This window comes from Salvelinus fontinalis, chromosome 22 (assembly GCF_029448725.1).
Source record: "Salvelinus fontinalis isolate EN_2023a chromosome 22, ASM2944872v1, whole genome shotgun sequence".
NCBI lineage: Eukaryota > Metazoa > Chordata > Actinopteri > Salmoniformes > Salmonidae > Salvelinus > Salvelinus fontinalis.
Window position 1 is genome coordinate 12,369,777 of NC_074686.1, and position 19,294 is coordinate 12,389,070.

Here is a 19,294-nt window from a genome sequence, read left to right on the forward strand (position 1 = left end):
GAGCGAGCAATTTCTCTCAACCCTCTGATGTTCGACATGTATACTCAGCTTCTGATTCTGTGCTACATGCATATTTTGAAAGGTAAGCTACATCTAATTATATTCACTAATTGTATTTAATTGATTCTACACAATTCAAGATCGATTTACATAAGTATTCAGACCCTTTACTCAGTACTTTGTTGAAGCACCTTTGGCAGCGATTACAGCCACGAGTCTTTTTGGGTATGATGCTACAAGCTTGGCACACCTGCATTGGGGAGTTTCTCCCATTCTTCTCTGCAGATCCTCTCAAGCTCTGTCAGGTTGGATGGGGAGCGTCATTGCACAGCTATTTTCAGGTCTCGCCAGAGATGTTAGATAGGGTTTAAATCAAAATTTTGGCTGGTCTACTCAAGGGCATTGAAAGACTTATCCGGAAGCCACTCCTGCGTTGTCTTGGCTGTGTGCTTAAGGTCAGTGTCCTGTTGGTAGGTGAACCTTTGCCCCAGTTTGAGGTTCTGAGCGCTCTGGAGCAGGTCAGCACTCTGTCTGACCTGATTGGTGGAGTGCTGCAGAGAAGCCACTCCTCAGTATTCAGACTCGTTACTCAGGAATTTGTTGAAGCACTTTTGGCAGCAATTATAGCCACGAGTCTTCTTGGGTATGTGTAGGTCCTGGATTGCAGGAAGCTTGTAGGAAGCTTGGCCCCAGTGATGTACTGGGCCGTATAGTGGGGCGTACGCACTGGGCCGTGCGCACTAGACTCTGTAGCGCCTTGTGGTCAGATGCAACCAGTCAGGATGCTCTCGATGGTGCATAAGTATTCAGACCCTTTGCTATGAGACTCGAAATGGAGCTCAGGCGCATCCTGTTTCCAGTAATCATCATTGAGATGTTCCTACAACTTTATTAAAGTCCACCTGTAGTAAATTAAATTGATTGTACATTATTTGGAAAGGCACACACCTGTCTATATAAGGTCCCACAGTTGACAGTGCATGTCAGAGCAAAAACCAAGTCATGAGGTCGAAGGAATTGTCCGTAGTGCTCCAAGACAGGATTGTGTCGAGGCACAGATCTGGGGAAGGGTACCAAAAAATGTCTGCAGTATTGAAGGTCCCCAAGAAAACACAGTGTCCTCCATCATTCTTAAATGGAAGAAGTACAGGCAAAACAACAGTCTCAACGTCACCAGTGAAGAGGCGACTCCGGGATGCTGGCCTTCTAGGCAGAGCTGCAAAGAAAAAGCCATATCTCAGACTGGCCAATAAAAAGACAAGATTAAGATGGGCAAAAGAACACAGACACTGGACAGAGGAACTCTGCCTAGAAGGCCAGCACCCCAGAGTCGCCTCTTCACTGTTGACGTTGAGACTGGTGTTTTGCAGGTACTATTTAATGAAGCTGCCAGTTGAGGACTTGTGAGGCGTCTGTTTCTCAAAATAGACATTCTAATGTACTTGTCCTCTTGCTCAGTTGTGCACCGGGTCCTCCCACTCCTCTTTCTATTCTAGTCAGAGCCAGTTGCGCTGTTCCGTGAAGGGAGTAGTACAAGCGTTGTAATGGATCTTCAGTTTCTTGGCAATTTCTGGTATGGAATAGCCTTAATTTCCCAGAACAATAATAGACTGACGAGTTTCAGAAAAAGGCCATTTTGAGCCTGTAATCTAACCCACAAATGCTGATGCTCCAGATACTCAACTGGTCTAAAGAAGGACAGTTTTATTGCTTCTTTAATCAGGACAACAGTTTTCAGCTGTGCTAACATAATTGCAAAAGAGTTCAATCAATTAGCCTTTTGAAATTATAAACTTATTAGCTAACACAACATTCCATTGGAACACAGCAGTGATGGTTGCTGATAATGGGCCTATGTATGCCTATGTAGATATTCCATAAAAAATCTGCCGTTTCCAGCTACAATAGTCATTTACAACATTAACAATGTCTACACTGTATTTCTGATCAATTTGATGTTATTTTAATGGACAAAAAATGTGCTTTTCTTTAAAAAACAAAGACATTTCCAAGTGACCCCAAACTTTGAATGGTAGTGTATATAATAGGCGGTGTCAGAGGAAAGCCCATAAAATTGTCAGAGACACCAGTCACCGAGGTCATAGACTGTTTTCTCTGCTACCGCACGGAAAGTGTTGCTGGAGTGCCAAGTCTAGGACCAAAAGGCTCCTTAACAGCTTCTACCCCCAATCCATAAGACTGCTGAACAATTAATCAAATGGCTACCAGACTTTTACATTGACCCCCCCCACCCCTCCCTCCACCTCCATTTGTTTTGTACACTGCCGCTACTTGCTGTTTATTATCTATGCATAGTCACTTCACCCCTACCTACATGTACAAATTACCTCTAACCTGTACCCCCACACACTGACTCGGTACTGGTACCCCCTGTATATAGCCTCAGTATTGTTATTTTATTGTGTTACTTTTTATTATTTTTAATTTAACTTTTTTTGGTCATTATTTTCTTAACTCGTCTTGAACTGCATTGGTGGTTAAGGGCTTGTAAGTAACCATTTCACGGTAAGGTTGTATTCGGCGCATGTGACAAATAAAGTTTGATTTGATTCGTTTTTTGTTTGTTTTTTGCAAAAATGTCTGCAAACCTGTTTTTGCTTTCTCATTATTGGGTATTGTGTGTAGATTGATAAGGTAAAACATTATTTTATCAATTTTAGAATAAGGCTGTAACGTGACAAAATGTGGAAAAAGGGAAAGGGTCTAAATAATTTCCCAATGCATTGTTTATACAAAAGTATGTGGACATTCCTTCAAATTAGTGGCACCTTTGCTGACAGGTGTATAAAATCGAGCACAAAGCCATGGTAATCTCCATAGACAAACATTGGCAGTAGAATGGCCTTACTGCAGAGCTCAGTGACTTTCAACATGGTACCATCATAGGATGCCACCTTTCCAACAAGTCAGTTCATCAAATGTTCTGCCCTGGTAGAGCTGTCCCAGTCAACTGTAAGTGCTGTTATTGGGAAGTGGAAACATTTAGGAGCAACAACGGCTCAACCGTGAAGTGGTTGGCCACACAAGCTCACAGAACGGGACTGCTGAGTGCTGAAGCGCGTAGCGCCTAGAAATCGTCTGTCCTCAGTTGCAACACTCACAACCGAGATCCAAACTGCTTCTGGAAGCAACGTCAGCACAAGAACTGTTCGTCGGGAGCATCATGAAATGGATTTCCATGGCCGATCACTATGCGCAATGCCAAGCGTAGACTGGAGTGGTGCAAAGCTGGCCACCATTGGACTCTGGAGCAGTGGAACCACGTTCTCTGGAGTGATGAATCACGCTTGACCATCTGGCAGTCCGACGGGCGAATCTGGGTTTGGCAGATGCCAGGAGAACGCTACCTGCCCCAATGCATAGTGCCAACTGTAAAGTTTGGTGGAGGAGGAATAATGGTCTGGGGCTGTTCATTCTAGATGATTATGTGCTTCCAACTTTGTGTCAACAATTTGGGGGAGGCCCTTTCCTCTTTCAAAATGACAATGTCCTTGTGAATAAAGCGGGATCCATACAGAAATGGTTTGTCGAAATTGGTGTGGAAGAACTTGACTGGTTTGCACAGAGCTCTGACCTCAACACCATCGAACACCTTTGGGATGAATTGGAACACCAACTGCAAGCCAGGCCTAATCACCCAATATCAGTGCCTGACAACACTAATGCTCTTGTGGCTGAATGGTAGTAAATCCCTGCAGCAATATTCCAACATCTAGTGGAAAGCCTTCCCAGAAGGCTGTTATAGCAGCAAAGGGGGGACCACTCCATATTAATGCCCATGATTTTGGAATGAGATGTTCAACAAGCAGGTGTCCACATACTTTTGGTCATGTAGTGTATGACTTTAACCCCATATGAATCTATGCAAGGCATTTGGTTCAGTATCATGTTTCCATATTCAGGTGTAGGGTCCATCATGTCAGAGGACTCAACAGTGATCCAGTATCCACCTGTTGTTGAGGAGGTAGTTGGCGGCAACATCACCATGAACTGCATTCTGGAGGGGTTGACTTCTTACTGTTATACTGTCGCCTGGATAAGACTGCCCAAACAACCCGGGGCGCTGCGATTCCCCAAGAACACCGTTATCAACACCAGATCTGAGTATGAAATCTTCAAGCATATGTGCCCAGTGTCCATCTACAACGTAACTGTCACCGACTCTGGGATTTACTACTGTGCTGTCATATATGGCCAGCAGATCTACTTAGGCAACGGCACCACAGTGATTGTTAAAGGTTAGTAATATAGCATTTGAATTATCAAAACCTTCATAGACCTTTTTATTGTAACCTGATTTCGCATTATCTTGATGTGTTGTATCTCAAGCTTTAACTTGTGTTCTGTAAGAGTCACAGGCATGAGCTATGTCACTGATGCAGTATTTGTAATGAAGATCAAATCAGTTTCCAAATGATCTAACATCATTTTTATTTCCTTCCCCAATTTTTCCCTTTATTTCATGTAGATGAAACCAAAGCTCCTCCAACCATCGACATCCTGAAACCGCCGAACAGCTACCATTCCTCTGTCTCTCTCCTGTGTTTGGTTTCAGGAGTGATCCCGTCTCAGGTCCACGTGTTCTGGCTCATAGACGGGAGAGAGGACAGTGGACTTACTGAGTCCACCTGGACAGACAACAGTAATTCAGCCACAGAGTTCACTAGGAACCAGATTCTGGTCCAAGCAGAGGAGTGGGACAGAGGAGCAGAATGCACGTGTGTGGTAGAGTTCAAAGGGCAGTACATCAACAAAACCGTGCAACACAATGGTAACTGCTCTTCCTCTTACTATCATTAGTTAGCACTACTGTAATAATATTGACCGTATGCTCATGTAGTAACATTAATTTGACAATAAATGATATTGAAACTTGTTTGTATTGAGCTGTACCATTCCCTTTGATGAGATGTTATTGTGTGTCCTGTCAGACTTCTCCACAATGTGTTACACCATAGTGAGTCTCTACAGGGTTCTGGGAATTGTGTCCGCTCTTCTTCTTCTCCTTACACTGACTGCACGGGTACAACTATCAGGCAAGAGCAACAATTCAGGTAAGAGGTATTTTTGTATGATAGTTAATTATATACTGAACAAAAATATAAACGTAACATGCAACAATTTTAACGATTGTACTGAGTTACAGTTCATATAAGGACATCAGTCAATTGAAATAAATTCATTAAGCCCTAATCTATGGATTTCACATGACTGGGCAGGGGCGCAACCATGGGTTGGCCTGGTGGTGCATAGGCCCACACACTTGGGAGCCAGTTCGAGCTAATCAGAATGAGTTTTCCTCAATTTTATCAGCTGTCCGGGTGGCTGGACTAAGATGATCCTGCAGGTGAAGAAGCCGGATGTGGAGGTCCTGGGCTGGCGTGGTTAAATGTTCATGGTCTGTGGTTGTGAGGCCGGTTGGACATATTACACAATTCTCTAAAACGACATTGGAGGCGGCTTATGGTAGAGAAATTAACATTACATTATCTGGCAACAGCTCTGGTGGACATTCCTGGAGTCAGCATGCCAATAGCACACTCCTTCAAAACATGAGACATCAGTGGCATTGTGTTGTGTGACAAAACTGCACATTTTAGAATGCCCTTTTATTGATCCCAGCACAAGGTGCATATACCACACCTGTCAGGTGGATGGATTATCCCGGCAAAGGATAAATGCTCATTAACAGAGATGTAAACAAATTTGTGCACAACATTTGAGAGAAATATGTTTTATCTTCTGGAATTTCTGCTGTCTTTTATTTCAGCTCCTGTACATGTTGCATTTATATATTTGTTCAGTATAGTTACGTGTGTGTGTGTGAAACAAAGTTCGATGTGAATACACACATGTTTTTTTGTTTGACATTTTTCTTTCTTTTTTTTTTTTACTTTTGACTAACTAAAAGTGCTAACTGTGTTCGTTTGTTTTTCTTCAGGCAAGCGTAAGAAAAGCAACAGAAACCCCCCAAACTAAAGAAAAAGGAGGGCTTTGGGATTCTGTCTTCATTGTGAAAACTGCAGGAAACCAACATTCAGAATTTGAGTGCTTTGAGTGAATCAGAGTGCTTTATACCAACTAGGGAGACGTTAAGTATGTAGTATATTTTCACTGGGTGTCAAAAGGCTATAGGATATTTTTGTGTGACTTCTTTTCAATTTTTTTCCTATTCACTTTGCTTTTGATTTTATTACATGAAAATTGTCAAATAAGGAATATGCATAAAAAATCAAATGTGTTAGAATAGCCTAATGCTTCCATAAAGTGATATTCTTTAAGTACTGTAGTGATGAAATGTTATTTTTTTCTCATCTTGTGTCACCATCTCAAAACATCCAGTAGATATCAGTGTTTACTCAAAATCTACAATCTACACTTCCTGTCACTTGTGCGTCCATTGTAGTGACACTGATTGAATGAGGAATGGCGCCAAAGGAGATGGCTGCCATTTTATAATCCCGTAACCAATTGTGCTATTGTGTAGGCTTTTTTGAGCTATTTGTAACTTTTTTTAAAGTAAGCATACACCTGTTGTCTTCGGCGCATGTGACAAATAAAATTTGATTTGAGATAGGCTGGAGCTTTTTTAAACTATTCTAAAACATCAGGTAGGAAACTCCATTAACCAAGTTATCTGCATCAACATTAAAACAAACTAGCCATCATTTTTTTTACAAAATTATTATTTCTGTGATGGGTCTACATTGCCCCATGCTGTATCATAGTGTAAAAGTGTTTAATTTTTTTTTTTATTTTTTTATTTTTTTACAGTTGACTAAAATCAGTGTAACTTTTTATTTAACAAAAATGACTACTGTACTTTGTATTGAGAGTATTAACATTTCATTACCTAAATGGTAATACTTTTGTTCAGTCTTGCCATTACTTACTTGATTTTACCATGACTTAATCCAAACACATCATTTTCATGAATTAGCCAGGGTGCTTTATTTTCCATTCGGGACTAAGCAGGAGCATAACTATTTTCCAACCCTTTAAAATAATGTTGTTGTGTAAAATGAACTGTTACAATGACAACAGTACATTCCATCTATTGTCTGAGTTTCATTGATATCGTGAAAGCTGCTGAGGTTAGGTTAAGTGATAGCTGATAGCATATCACAAAAGTAAAAAGGTTCATCTTTCATAATGTGCTATTGGGTGAAAAAAGCCAGCAAATAGAATTTGCTAGTGGTTTGTTAAAAGCAAGGAACAGATTTGAACAAAGCTGTGTCTGTCCATAGGCATATCATACTGAGAATACCACACCTCGCAGAGAGAGCGAGAGACAGATTGTGTGTGTGTGCAGGAGAGCGTTAGGCAGCTAAAGTTTAAACTACTGTGGTATGTGGTCAGCTTCTGTTCTGAGGGCTGCAGTCCTGCACCTGTCACACTTTCTCATATGTTACACAATCTGCAGTCTGTGCAGGATCAAACAACTTACAAGTGTCAAAAACAGTGAGCCTTCTCATTTTGGTCAGAGAAACAAGCTGTACAGAGTTCGTCAAAGTGCGTTTCAGATTGAGAATTGGAATCAATTTTTTCTAGCATTCAAGCAAAGTTTTTAAACATGTGTTCAAAAACATAGGCAGTGTTGGCACCAACAGTTCCAGGAAAATTGTAAATTAGATAAGAGGTAATAAAATGAAAACAAAGAAAAACCAAGACATTCATTTACAAATAATCCCTGAGGCGGAGACAGGATAGCTAAGAACACTTATTTCCAATGTGGTCCTCTGTGTAGGACAAAACCAGGACAAGGTCAGAATCTGTCGTTCTGCCCCTGAACAACCCACTGTTCCTAGGCCGTCATTGAAAATAAGAATTTGTTCTTAACTGACTTGCCTAGTTATATAAAGGTAAGAAATAAAATAAAATACACAGGAAAATACATGGGCCTATAAGCAGCCAATTAGCCTACACCACGATAAATATATCATCAATACAAAATTCAAGACTATTTCAGTCATTTTCCTATTTAGGCTTGTACACGTTTTCCCACGGAAGGGCTCTAACCTGACCTTTGAAAACATTTTAGCACTGGGACAGATTAATGACTAATGGGAGGCTTTTCAACAGTTGAATTACAATATAAAAGAAAGAGCTCTGTGCCGCACTATTGGCTCTGGGCACTTAGCAATTGCGGACACTGGCTCTTGCTTTGTACACAAATACATACATAATAATCTGAACACTCTTATGCAGTTTCTTCTTCAAAATATTATTGGATAATTGTATTTGGGCGTCTCCCAAGCTGGATGTGGTCCAAAGTCGCATACTGGACCTCCTGTGGAACGATCAACACCAGGGAGTTCATTATAGGAACATTGTTTCTCAAGGAATCAGAAATATGTATAGCTGTTGCTGTTGCTTTAAATACAAAAATGCTTTAACACTTCATGTGGACTGAATTGGGGCAGCAATACTGCAAATGTAAACCAGAGTCTGATTTGTGACTATTCACACCATAGAAAGGATAGTCAGTCAATCTCAATCAATACATTCACAATGAAGATAACTGAGTAATAATCTAAAACAATCATTCTAGGGGTGAGAGTAGGTTTAGCCTCAATTCATTAGTTTGTTTACAAATATAATCCATATAAAAATGCCCATCTGTATTTACACAAACCACAAGGTATATCGCCAATAAGTAATTACACTATACTTACCAAGTAATACGCCAGTATGAGACAGAATTGTCAGAGCATTATGTTCAGATCTTAACACTACAGCCAGGCACCACACCCTAATAGGGTATCCCCACTTAATCATATCACAATAAACTTTTACCAGTTGAATATGGACACAAATAAGGCTTTCTGTTTTACATCTTTTCTGAAATATTGTATACATATATAAATTAAGTGGTAACTCATTAAATATGCACATATTTGCATATCACGCAAATACATTTTTCTGGACACTGGATAAAGTCAGCCTAAATATTTTGGTTTCGTTTTGTTAGGACAATCCAGGACTGGACTTACACACAGCCGATTGTAGATGAAAGAAAGTATTTATCTTTCTGATTGTAAAATACTAAAGAAAGTGACATAAAATGCATTTTTGGTACATTTTTCAGAAGAAAATGTCATCTAGAATTAACATTTGACAACATACTAACAATCCGGAGAATACTTCTAATGATAACACACACAATTTGGTGAATGCAGATGCTTCTGAGGATGAGAAAAATTAGTTGGCGGGTAGGAAGAGTCTGACTTTTGAGAAATGGCATTTAAAGACAAGGTCACTGAAATTTAGACTACCAATTTAGACCCAATCACCCTCTTGCCCAGTTTGCAATATTCTCTGTGAAATGGGCTTTGAAATTATGTGTGATTCAATGTAGTGAGCTTTGCAATTATGGATGTATATGTCCATTAAAAAATGCGGTAGTATGATAAATTAATGAAAATATACATTTATCAACTTTTTGACATTTTTACTTTTTGAAAAAACTACTATTAATGGACCAAAATACTAAAAAATACAGTACAGTTGAAGTTGGAAGTTTACATACCAAATACATTTAAACTCAATTTTTCACAATTCTTGACATTTAATCCTAGTAAAAACTCCCTGCCTTAGTTCAGTTAGGATCATCACTTTATTTTAAGAATGTGAAATGTCAGAATAATAGCAGAGAGAATGATTTATTTCAGCTTTTATTTCTTTCAGCACATTCCCAGTGGGTCAGAAGTTTACATACACTCAATTAGTATTTGGTAGCATTGCCTTTAAATTGTTTAAATTGGGTCAAACGTTTTGGGTAGCCTTCCACAAGCTTCCCACAATAAGTTGGGTAAATTTTGTCCCATTCCTCCTGACAGAGCTGGTGTAACGGAGTCAGGTTTGTAGGCCTCCTTGCTCGCACACGCTTTTTCAGTTGTGCCCACACATTTTCTATAGGCATGAGGTCAGGGCTTTGTGAAGGCCACTCCAATACCTTGACTTTGTTGTCCTTAAGCCATTTTGCCACAACTTTGGTAGTATGCTTGGGGTTATTGTCCATTTGGAAGACCCACTTGCGACCAAGCTTTAAATTCCTGACTGATGTCTTGAGATGTTGCTTCAATATGTCCACATAATTTTGGTCCTCGTGATGCCATCTATTTTGTGAAGTGGTGCCTCCTGAAGCAAAGCACCCCCACAACATGATGCTGCCACTCCCGTGCTTCACGGTTGGGATGGTGTTCTTCTGCTTGCAAGCCTCCCCCTTTTTCCTCCGAACATAACGATGGTGATTATGGCCAAACAGTTCTATTTTTGTTTCATCAGACCAGAGGACATTTCTCCAAAAAGTACAAACTTTGTCCCCATGTGCAGTTGCAAACCATAGTCTGGCTTTTTTATGGCGGTTTTGGAGCAGTGGCTTCTTCCTTACTGAGCAGCCTTTCAGGTTATGTCGATATAGGACTTGATTTACTGTGGATATAGATACTTTTGTACCTGTTTCCTCCAGCATCTTCACAAGGTCCTTTGCTGTTGTTCTTGGATTGATTTGCACGTTGCGTGGTCCCATGGTGTTTATACTTGCGTACTATTGTTTGTACAGATCAAAGTGGTACCTTCAGGCGATTTGGAAATTGCCCCAAGGTTGAACCAGACTTGTGGCGATCTACAATTTTTGGCTGATTTTGGCTGGTCTTGGCTGATTTTTTCTGATTTTCCCATGATGTCAAGCAAAGAGGCACTGAGTTTGAAGATAGGCCTTGAAATACTTCCACAGGTACACCTCCAATTGACTGAAATTATGTCAATAAGCCTATCAGAAGCTTCTAAAGCCATGACATCATTTTCTGGAATTTTCCAAGCTGTTTAAAGGCACAGTTAACTTAGTGTATGTACATTTCTGACCCACTGGAATTGTGATACAGTGAATTATAAGTGAAATAATCTGTCTGTAAACAATTGTTGGAAAAATGACTTGTGTCATACACAAAGTAGATGTTCTAACCGACTTGCCAAACTATGGTTTGTTAACAAGAAATGTGTGGAGTGGTTGAAAAACACCTGCCAAAACTATGGTTTGTAAACTTCCGACTTCAACTGTACATGCAAAAATTTAGTTTTATCCTGTGGTGCCTGGCCTTACAGTGTTTTTTAAAATTTGGATACACTATGGGCCAGTTTCCCAGACACATATTAAGCCTACTTCTGGACTAAAAAACAATCTCCATAGAAAATATTTTTAAGTTAAGGACTATTGGCTTAGTCGATGTCCAGGATTGGAAACCGGCCCCAAGAGTTAAGTTGGGCTGAAATGGTGATTTAAAAGTTCTACCTGAGAAAATCTGATAGCACGGCAATGGATTATAAAAGTATGCAACATAAAAAACATTTGGCACCTTCACCAAAAATTCTAAACCAAATACAATAGCTACTTACCGAGACGGATGATCTAACTGCCTTTCTTGCTTCTCCAAGTCTCCCTGCAAACGTTACAAGTCAGATCATGACAAACACCAACACAGCCATGACATCCCCGATAAACTAGTGTACTTCAAAACGTTTTGGAATCCTTCAATCAACCAACCTTGCATACTCCATCAAGAGATGCTGTGAGAACTAACGGTGTCTCAAAGTGCGCCAATGCCACCCCATTTACTTCTCTATGAAATATTTTGATCTCATCTCTCACACTCAAATGTAAAACAGAGTCCCCTAAAAAATGTCCCAACTCCTCATTCACAGCAGAAATTTGGGGAACAAAAAAAATGTAAGCTCATTTATTCAATCTATTTCAACTGAATAGTTAAAAAGACAATGAAAACGCAAAAACATTTTCGCCCACTAAATACCACCAAGCTGATAAAAGCTGTTTTAAAATCCTTCTAATCCTAAATTAGAAAAATTAGAACATTTTACCAGATTGATGCTGCCTGCTCTCTGTGCCTGTGCCTCTTTGTCTGAAATTGAAATGTGAAATAATTGAAAGTATTTCACATTAGCATTCCAGCGATCACTGACTTCTCAAATTAAATGTTAGATTAACAGTCAGACACAAACCTTGTATCAGCATCAGTAACCACGGGATGTCCTATAGGAAAAAGCAATAAAAACGCCACATTTAAAATCCAAGTTGAAGGATACATTATGAATCAATGATAATGTTCTTTGCCATTTGTTCAAATTCACTCTATGATCTGATCTCAAAAGCAGAGGGAGTAAACTGTACAACTAAGGAAGAACTACTAGAATTGCATATTTCCAACATTCCTATTTCTGTCATTGTTGTAGAGTGAATGAAGATACAGTAACTACGTCGTTTGTGACTTTGGCTCAGTTTCTCTGATTTTAAGACTGAGTTCTTCTTTGCCAGTCAGGAGGGGGTAGGTGTATTACAGCTGCAGTTCAGCTGTAGTCAAATCAAAACTGCAAAAGCAGAACTGTCTATATGCCGCAGACACTTGACATAACGATCTCTATAACCGTCACAGAAAGCCCAAGGATCAAAGACAATAATAATCTTTCTTAACTTTCCTGTGCAAGGGAAAATATACAGTAGATATCCTTTTGCATTCCATTTGCTCAGAAAAGGACATCATGGAATAGAATCGTCACCCCCACATTTGGTCACCTATTCTATAGGTAGTAAAAACAGACCCTTTACCTATATCTTAGTTTGACGACTGAACTGGCCTACTTACACACCTAGCCATGACCATAGGCATCACGTCATACCCCTAATGTTTTTGAGGGGGTACTGATAATTTACAAAATAAGCTACATCTTGTACATTTGTATCCTACAAATTGATTAAATTGATGGGGCATGTACCTTCCTCGGTTTCAATGGTTATAATGCCTCTGCTGAGGACAATGACATTCAGTACTTTGTCTTCCACAAGGTAATTTGGTATTTGTTTCATACAGTTTTGTCCAATTATTGATTAGTTGTAACTTACCACGGTGCCGACACACAGCGACAGTGACAGCCACTATAATGGTGAGGAGAGCAGCTGCAGATATCCAATACAGCACCATTGTGCACATGCCAGTGGAATCTGTGGTGTAGGTCATAAATACATGTAAGAAAGAATACACAATGAACATTGTAAATGAGAAGTTGATAAGAGAACGACGTTTAAATCGGAAAAGGAAAATCATCACAAACTCTGTCACATTGGAAAAATATATAACTAAGTACAAGTGATAACTGCTATTATTGAAATATAAATGATTAGGGTGGGGACACACTCTCACACAATATGATGTAATATAAAACATGTGTTTTACAGTGTATGTGTATTGCCCTTTATGTGAAACTATAATTGAGCCTTTCCTGTAGTATAATATGCTCATCCTCACCATCCTCAGATTTTCTCATATCTTTGTAAGAAAAGTTAATAGGCTACTATTGATTAGAAATGCTTCTGATTTAGGATGATGGATGGCTTTTTGCAGAGGAGACTGTTGAAATTAACAGAAAAAGTGAGTATTTGAGATACACTGATGCAATTACCATTGCGCTTTATCAGGGTTTTGTTGATAGAATTTCCCTCAAACTCCACCACACACGTCCACTGAACCCCTCTGTCCCACTCCTCTGCCTGGACTAGAATCTGGTTCATAGTGAACTCTGTGGCTGAATCACTGTTGTCTGTCCAAATGGACGAAGTTAGTCCACTGCACTCTCTCCCGTCTATGAGCCAGAACACGTGGACCTGAGATGGGACCACTTTCAACACCAAACACAGCAGAGGTATGAAGGACTCTGCTGTGTTGTATAGAGTCGTCAACACTACAGTCCCGTCACCGTCCGATGGAGAGAGGAGTTTGATGGCTGGGGGTTCAGTGATGTTCTGTGTTCTCTCTCTCTCTGGGGAAAAGATTGTCAGAATTGTAAACAATTAAATGACTTGTTAAAATGATCTACAGGTTGTTCAACATAGCCTACACTCTGAATGCACGACTCTTCATTTTCGACCATACAGGCAACCTCATTCAATATGTTCAAAGGGTTACAGAAATTCTATGCTATATTTACAATTGGCTATTTAAATTTTTTGACCACAAGATTTATTTTTGTAAGTGTATATTTACATGTTTTAACACATCTGTGTATTTTTTTTATCAGTCAACTTTGTGAATGAAAATACCAGACATTCAATTTACCTGTCACAACAACTCTAGAACCATTGCCCGTGTGGATCGTTTCGGATTGAACAGCTGAACAATAGTACATTCCTGAGTCGCTCACTGTTGTTTTGGTGATTGTAGCAGAACATACTTTGTCCTGTTTCCCTTCTCCATCCTCAGAGTTGTTATCAATCTTTAAGTTTGCAATCTTAATCAGTGTTCCAGTCCTGGGGTCTACTTTCATCCAAATCACAGAGTAGCAGTAGGTGATTAGCTCAACCAAATAGCATTTCAAGGTCACTGTATCACCAGCCTTCACCATCACCCTCCCTGGCGTCTGGGTGATAATGGATGTGTGTGTAGCTAAAAACAGAAATGGGAATAACAAGAATATAACATATACTTCAACTAATTCCTGTTAGCATGTTTGGTGCATTTTCATAACTTTGTTTTTCTGAATACCAAGCGTGGATGTCAAACAGAGAGAAAAAAGCTTACTCTCTGTCCACATATAAAAAGATTTAGAAACTTTTATAGGCCTGCTTTGTCTAACCTAAGATGTGAATTATCTTGAAATTGCTAGATTATAAAATGAACTAGCCCGCATTACAGCCAGGATACAGATTCATTGATATGATCAACATTTATTCTCACACAAGTTCATTAAAAAGTTATAATTTACTAGAATACTGTGGTTAAGGGCTTATTTATTGCAATAAATGAATGTATTCATAGTGATGATGAAACATAGGCTAAACCCCTTACTACCATTATTAGTTTTCCTAAATAAATGTACCTTTCCTACATTTATTCTCGACACATTGACAAAGTGTGCAGAATAGAGAGTCAAACTTGCCTTTCAAAACATAGCTCCAGCACAGCAGAAGTATCAGGGGCCATGGCATTTTAGATTCACGGAATTTGAAGGGCATCATCTCTTTGAGTCCGTTCAGCCACCTTGACGAGATGAAGGTGTCTCGCACATAGCCCTGCTACGTCGCAGAAAGCGAGACTGACAACATCTCACCGGAAATGAACATATAAAGTGTCCTGCGTTATAACTCAAACTGTGAGCAAGGAAAGATAGGTAATATTCCAGCTAAGGCCTCTACAACAAAAAACGTAGAATAAATGCAAAGTTGAGAAGATTGCACCGACTGAATGCAACGAAGATAAATTTAAGAATTTACTCACAAAATAACTGGCTATTTTCGACAATTACAGCTAGGCTATATTGGGATGAATGAATAAACATGATGACATCAAGGATGATTTGTTTTAATCAATTCACGTCCGTGATCTATAACCCCAGTTTGTACAAAAAGTAATAAAATACGTAATTTTGAACAAAACAAGAATGTAAGAAGAATGTAACTCACTCTGTAAGAATATAGCCTATTAGGCTATTGGCCTGGTTCTCTGTAAAGTAGTAGGCCAATTAACTTTTCAGAATGCTACTTGAAATTGGCTTAATTCAATATTATTATTAGGCTACGTTAGCTATTTTATCATTATCATTGTTATAATAATTGTTTAACTTACCGGTAATCATCGTTAGCCAATTAAACGATACATCACTAAAAACGTTAGGCTGGTATTTCTATAGATATATTATTATAATTGTTAACATTGCCTAATTATCTGAACATAATATAATTCATAACGTCTGTTGAGATTCTGCCATGTGATGTGTGCCTTATCTCTATTTATGGCGCTGGATTCTACTAATGATGGATTCCAAGCCAATGTCAATTTACATGTTGGTATAAACTTGCATTACTGGCTGTTTTAATTCCAGAAGGGAAAGTAGAACAAGTGGATAAGAGAAACATTAGATAGGCCTACATTCAAATACAGACGGTTCAGTGTTACGTAATGCTTTTTTTTTTTGTATTATATAACAAAACAACAATTGTAATGTTTAATTTGAACACTAAATAGGCTAGTTCATATTCAAGTGGGGGGGACAAACATTTTAGGTATATCGCTAAAAACTAAGACCATACAGATTGATATAAATGTATGTTCGTAAACTCCTGCCATTTATTCTAACGTTGCTCACCTTGATCTAACCTCAAAGGGCGCAAGCGATGTTGCAACCGAGCGAGGAAAAATAGCTTGAGGCGGCGCCTACACAAACTACCTATTTACCATTGGGGTTTCTAGACCACTAAGCTCATGGAAACTCTGAGATACTGCTGACATTGCTGAACAAGACAGTCTAAACATATTCCCGGAAATCGACAAAGAGGTTTGATGAAATGACAATAAAATGTTTTAGGCTAAATCATGTGAGAGTATAGGTCTGAGTAAAGGGAGCATTTTGTCTTCGTGGTAAAGACAAAGGCGGCCTGTTGATGGAGCTAAATGCGTTGATGTTGCATTTGTGCATAAAAATCCACTTTTCTGTCTTGGTTAAAAATATCAGCATTTCTAACACAATTATGAGTTAGAGGCTTTTAAGAGGTAATATTATGCATGAAGTCTTTGATGCAGTGTTTGACTGAATCTGATGCTGAACTGTGAACTCCATATGTTCCCATAACATTCACAGAGATGCTTCTTGTTGTTAGTAAATTTATTAAAATAAAACATATGGACTTACAATGATTGGGAGTGAACTTGTAGATACAATGCCCTCCTTAATGATTGGGACAGTAAAGTATTTTTTATTTTCTTTTGGCTCTATACTTCAAAGGTTCATCCATATTGTGTGAACCATTTATAAATTACAGCACTTTTTGTACATAAAAAGTATTTGGACACATTCACTTGTATTTGTATTAAAACAATTAAAAGTTAAGTATTTGTTCCATATTCATAGCACACGATGACTACATCGAGATTGTGACTACAATTCGTGAATAATGATGAGTGAGAAAGTTACAGATGCACAAATATCATAGGAGAAGGGTTAGCTAACATACTAAGGACCTGCAAAATAGCTAAGATGTTGTAAGTAGTTGAAAAGTTGCTAACTAGCTCAAATGCTAAAGTTGTCCATGATGAGATTCGAATTCACAACCTTTGGGCTACTAGACATTCACGTTACTTTCGTTTTTGCGTTAAGCAACCATCCGTCTTAAGTAACCATACCAAACATAATATATTATACTAAATCAAGTTCTCGGATTTACGGATTTACGTACAAAATAATACGAAATGCTCTGGGACCAGGTTCCCCCTGTTATCGTAATGGTGAGAGGATATCGTATCTTGGGGTTATGAAATTTGTGCATTGGTAACTTTCTCACTCATCATTATTCACGATTCATTCAGGATTATCCCTAATCAATAGCATCCACATTAATGTAGAAGTGTTTAGAAACATATTCTTATTTATAACAAAAGTGACTCCAAAATGACACATAATTGTCACGTTCCTGACCTATTTCTGTTAGTTTGTTGTATGTGTTAGTTGGTCAGGACGTGAGTTTGGGTGGGCATTCTATGTTTTCTGTTTCTATGTTGGTTTATGGGTTGCCTGGTATGGCTCTTAATTAGAGGCAGGTGTTTGGCGTTCCTCTAATTGAGAGTCATATTTAGGTAGGTTGTTTCACAGTGTTCGTTGTGGGTGTTTGTCGCACCATACGGGACTGTTCGGTTTGTTTTTGTACATCGTCATTTTGTGTAGGTTATTTTCCCTGTTCGTGCGTTCTTCGTGTTTTATGTAAGTTCCAGGTCTGTCTTCCGTTTTGTTATTTTGTTAATCATTCAAGTGTATTTCGTTTCGTGTTTTTTCCGTCTTGTTTATTAAAATTATGTATTCACAACCCGCTGCGCCTTGGTTCCATCACTACTCCTCCTTTTCGGTTGAAGAGGAGGAGGACCACCGTTACAATAATATTATTTTCCATTTATTTGTAATGCGAACGAAATAATCTGAAACAACCAAAACAAACAGCAAATATATCCAAAAGAATTGTAGAGTCACAAGCTTGATGTAGTCATTGTGTGTTATGAATATGGGACCAAATACTTAACTTTTTACAACTTTAATACACATTTGTCCCAACACTTTTTGTGTTGAAAAAATGTGTTGAAATTGCTATGTACAGAAATTGCTGTTTTTAAACGGTTGCAAGCGTCATGCTCTACCAACTAAGCTATATGGGACAATTTAATGCAATAAAGACCCACAAGGGCCACAAACAAGTGCGTTCGAACTCCAATGCGCGCACGCCCTCTTTTGGTAAACATTTATGCTATGCACGCAGGTTAGGCCACCATTTGCCTTGACTTTCGAGTCGCAGAGAGTCGGAAGACACTGCCATGACTTAGCCTATCAAATACAAATTATAAACGTATAAATTAACAGCCTGGTACATGGTATTTACTTTTAGATTGTAATAATTGCTTGAGTTTGCAGACCTAGTGAATACTGTGTTATGGCAACATGCACCGTTTATTTATCCTGTCAGATAAGATGTAGGCTATAGACCAATATATGTAGGTGCTGTCAATACACTCACCTATCATTTTGTATATTTGGAAACTGTGCTAAGTCCTGCAGAGGCTTGAAACATTGCCATTCGCGCAAAGAGGTGTTCCAAGGTAGCTGCTAAGACTCAAATCTTAGGCTATTTTCCATTATTATCCATCTTACCAGCTCCTTTCCTCGCTGTGTTCATGACCTACCTATTGAGATATGGGAAGTAAAGCTGCAGGGTACATTGTTAACTACATTTTGGTATTGTCAACTACCAAGGTAAAATGTGTTTTATATTGGACATTCGCAGAGCAGTGCGTGGTTAATATCACTTGGGATGCCAAGCCCTCCCCCCAAAAACATATTAAAGCCATTATGTGGTAATTATGTTTGCTCCGTAACCTGTTAATTCATATGCCTTGCGGCCCTGATATATAGGCCTAAAGGCAGAGACAATAAGAAGACAGTGGCAGAAAAAATTCAATCACACCTTTGTTTTATCACAAAATCGGATAGCAGCCTCTGACCAATGAAGTCCATTGAGCATATTAAATGTACAGTAACAGGCAGTTACATGACCTACAGCATGGTCAAGCAAGTTAATGTTTCCGTCATTTTCGGACCACTAAACGACTACTGATTTAGAACCACAGAGAGTTACTGCAAGTCGCAAAGAAAACAGGTGCTGCCTCCACTATTCCAACACCATTTCAACTTCAACATTTCAACATCATCAAATCACCTCTGCTTAGTC

General features: G+C 38.9%; 1 protein-coding gene and 1 gene segment (V, D, J or C); one reads left to right on the forward strand and one right to left on the reverse strand.

Moving 5' to 3' along the window:
• LOC129819834 (M1-specific T cell receptor beta chain-like) lies at positions 1-6,593 on the forward strand. The gene is made up of 5 exons (XM_055876455.1): positions 1-82; positions 3,924-4,259; positions 4,490-4,792; positions 4,953-5,075; positions 5,963-6,593. Exons 1-5 carry the CDS (start codon positions 28-30, stop codon positions 5,998-6,000), a joined length of 855 nt encoding a protein of 284 aa, XP_055732430.1. The 5' UTR covers positions 1-27; the 3' UTR covers positions 6,001-6,593.
• Positions 6,594-6,784: 191 nt separating this feature from the next.
• LOC129819472 (Ig heavy chain C region-like) lies at positions 6,785-15,663 on the reverse strand. The segment is given in 8 exon segments: positions 6,785-8,311; positions 11,419-11,462; positions 11,899-11,939; positions 12,040-12,070; positions 12,938-13,036; positions 13,495-13,851; positions 14,148-14,474; positions 15,654-15,663. Coding segments are annotated over 8 exon segments (975 nt in total).
• Positions 15,664-19,294: the final 3,631 nt, after the last annotated feature.